The sequence below is a fragment of the Bison bison genome, unplaced genomic scaffold (genome assembly GCF_000754665.1).
Source record: "Bison bison bison isolate TAMUID 2011002044 unplaced genomic scaffold, Bison_UMD1.0 scf7180017864482, whole genome shotgun sequence".
NCBI classification, from domain to species: Eukaryota; Metazoa; Chordata; class Mammalia; order Artiodactyla; family Bovidae; genus Bison; species Bison bison.
Window position 1 is genome coordinate 496,234 of NW_011495042.1, and position 2,523 is coordinate 498,756.

The 2,523-nt window shown below is 52.8% G+C and overlaps 1 protein-coding gene across 1 annotated transcript in view; it reads left to right on the top strand.

Annotated features, from left to right (window-relative positions):
* The window catches only part of CSPG5 (chondroitin sulfate proteoglycan 5 (neuroglycan C)), a 15,668-nt gene that overhangs the window by 7,752 nt on the left and 5,393 nt on the right, over window positions 1-2,523 (top strand). The window contains exons 2-3 of the mRNA XM_010862353.1: window positions 400-588; window positions 2,432-2,507. Of these exons, the coding sequence (XP_010860655.1) occupies window positions 400-588; window positions 2,432-2,507 (265 nt within the window). The remainder of the gene's footprint in view (window positions 1-399; window positions 589-2,431; window positions 2,508-2,523) is intronic.

A 2,523-nucleotide genomic window follows, 5' to 3' on the forward strand; every position in this document is an offset into this window, starting at 1 on the left:
TTTCATCTTTTTTTTTTCCCCCACCAGAGCCCAGGGCAGAGGCTTGGGGGGTTCCGGGGGAATCTTGTGATTGTTGTCATTGAAGTGGAAAACGGGGTTCCCTTCCCTCAGTCACTTCACAGGCCTGTGAATGGCTAGTGTGCTCTGTTTCTCAGCGCCCCGTTTACCTCATTTGTGTCGACCACCCTTGACGCATTTGTGCCACACACTCTTCCTGGTGTGGTTGTAAAGATGAGGCAAGAATAGCAACCCTAAAGTCTGCACAGACGAGGACACCACACTTCCTTAGCTGCTCATAGGAGCAGGGTGTTGATGTCAGCCCTGGGGTCAGGGGTCAGACGCTCGCTGCAGCCATGGCTGCCGGCCCATCGCCTCAGCCTCACCCTGTCACCGCTGCAGGTGCAACACACAGGACTACATCTGGCACAAGGGGATGCGCTGCGAGTCCATCATCACCGACTTCCAGGTGATGTGCGTGGCCGTCGGCTCGGCCGCCCTCGTGCTGCTCCTGCTCTTCATGATGACGGTGTTCTTCGCCAAGAAGCTCTACCTGCTCAAGACCGAGAACACCAAGCTGCGTAGGACCAAGTGAGTCTGTGACTGCCAGCCCCGCCCTGTGGGATCCAGGAATGTGGTCCTGAGGGTTTCTGGCATCTGCTGTCCATCCCTGCTTGCGTTTTTCATACCAGAGATTCACCCAAGCTTACCCGTTCCTAGACAGAATGTGCTGGAATTGCAGCAGAGGTTAGGCCCCTGTGGCAGACTGCAGCTGTCCAGCACCATTCCACACACACACACTCGCCACCTTTTCTCAGGATGCTTAGGAAAGGCAGCCAGAGTATAGCAGCTCCCGACTCTGGTCAAGTAACTGGTTAAGTACCGCACTCAGCCCCCCACCCCCATCTGATTACACCTGCTTCCCAAGTCTTTGACAGCCAGAGGCCAGTATGAGGATTTCGCTCCCAAATCAGCTGAAGTGACTCCTCCAGCTGCCTCAGATGTGCCATCCTCTTCAGTGAAAAGATTTAGCAGTGTGTTGCTTTTCAAACTGGTCCACCCTGGTCCAGGCAGAAGAACGGAGGGCTCAAGGAAATCCCCGTTCCCTCTCAGTAGAATGTGGGGAGTGCTAGGACCTCGGCCTCACTTCCTCCACTGTGGATTTGAAGGGCCATATGGGCATGTGGAGTCTCATTTCAGCTCTTCTCTGAGCAGAGGAGTGACAGCTGAGCACCTGTGAGAATCAACATGCGTTTACCCTTGAAGCCCATGCCTTGAACACTCGGATGTGACCTTACCCACCCTGAGACAGTCACTGTTATCACTTAGCAAAGTAAAGAACCTTCTGAAATGTCACAGGAGTCAGAAAAGGAGACTGGAGTTCAGCTTCCTCAGGACCCAAGAGGCAATTTATGCAGGACCGCCCCCACCCCCTTTTCCCCCTGTTGTTTCCCCCCAGTTAATTCCCTCCCCCTGACCCGAGGCTCTCCAGAGAATGGGACTGAAGGACTTGCCCTGGGTCCTGGGAAAGGGACAAAACGCCATCTGTTGCTCCTTTGCTGGGTAAACTTGTGGGACGTGCAGATGCCAGCAGCTCTCTGCCGCCTTTCAGCTAACTGTCCTGGGGCTGCGAGGGCCTCTCCATTGTGCCTGTGCATTGAGGCAGGGCTGTATCTGTGCATGTGATCACAAGCCAAGGCCCTTGGCTCCTCACACCGCCACTGAGGGGGTGGGGGGAGGGTCAGGGTGGGAATGGGACCACCTACCAGGGCTGCTGCTGATGACCGGGGAGAGAAGGAGCGCTGCCAGGGCAGTAGAGAAGCAGGAGCTGAGGCCCAGGGAAGGGCCCTCTTCTAGGTCTTCCTCCTGGAACCAGTTTTCGTTTTGCACAGATCATGGCTCCCCCAGCCCTTCAGCTCAAATGCCACCTTCCTTATTTCCTCTGTACACCTCCTTTCTTTCCCAAGCCTTGTTACCACTCTGCAAACGCTATTAATGCATGTGCCCAGTGTACTACAGATACTGCTGTCGCATATTGATTCTAAGATACCCATTTTTTCCCCACATATTAGCATCTCTGAAATTGGATTGTGTCTTACAGTCGCTGGCATCTTATAATCACTGTTGGCCAGATGGCAGTCATGATGTAGTTGTAATTGTCTGGCAGGCACAAACGTGGTCATAGCTGTTCATATCGTTGTCAGTTCTTTATCTAAAATCTAAATGAGTGCCTTAAAGTGTGTAATGAAAACTCTAGGTGAAAGAAAGGATTGGACCATGGTTTAAATGGCAGAAGGTTTTTCTTAGTGGTACAACAAGTAGGGGCACACCCATGACATTTGACGAAATACAGCGCTTGCCCTGTGAAGCTTCTATCAAATGTCGCTGTGATCGTTTCACTTACATTTTCCCTTTTCTCTTCTGTCCTAACCAGCAAATTCCGGACCCCATCTGAGCTCCACAACGATAACTTCTCCCTGTCCACCATTGCCGAGGGCTCTCACCCAAACGTAAGGAAGCATTGCG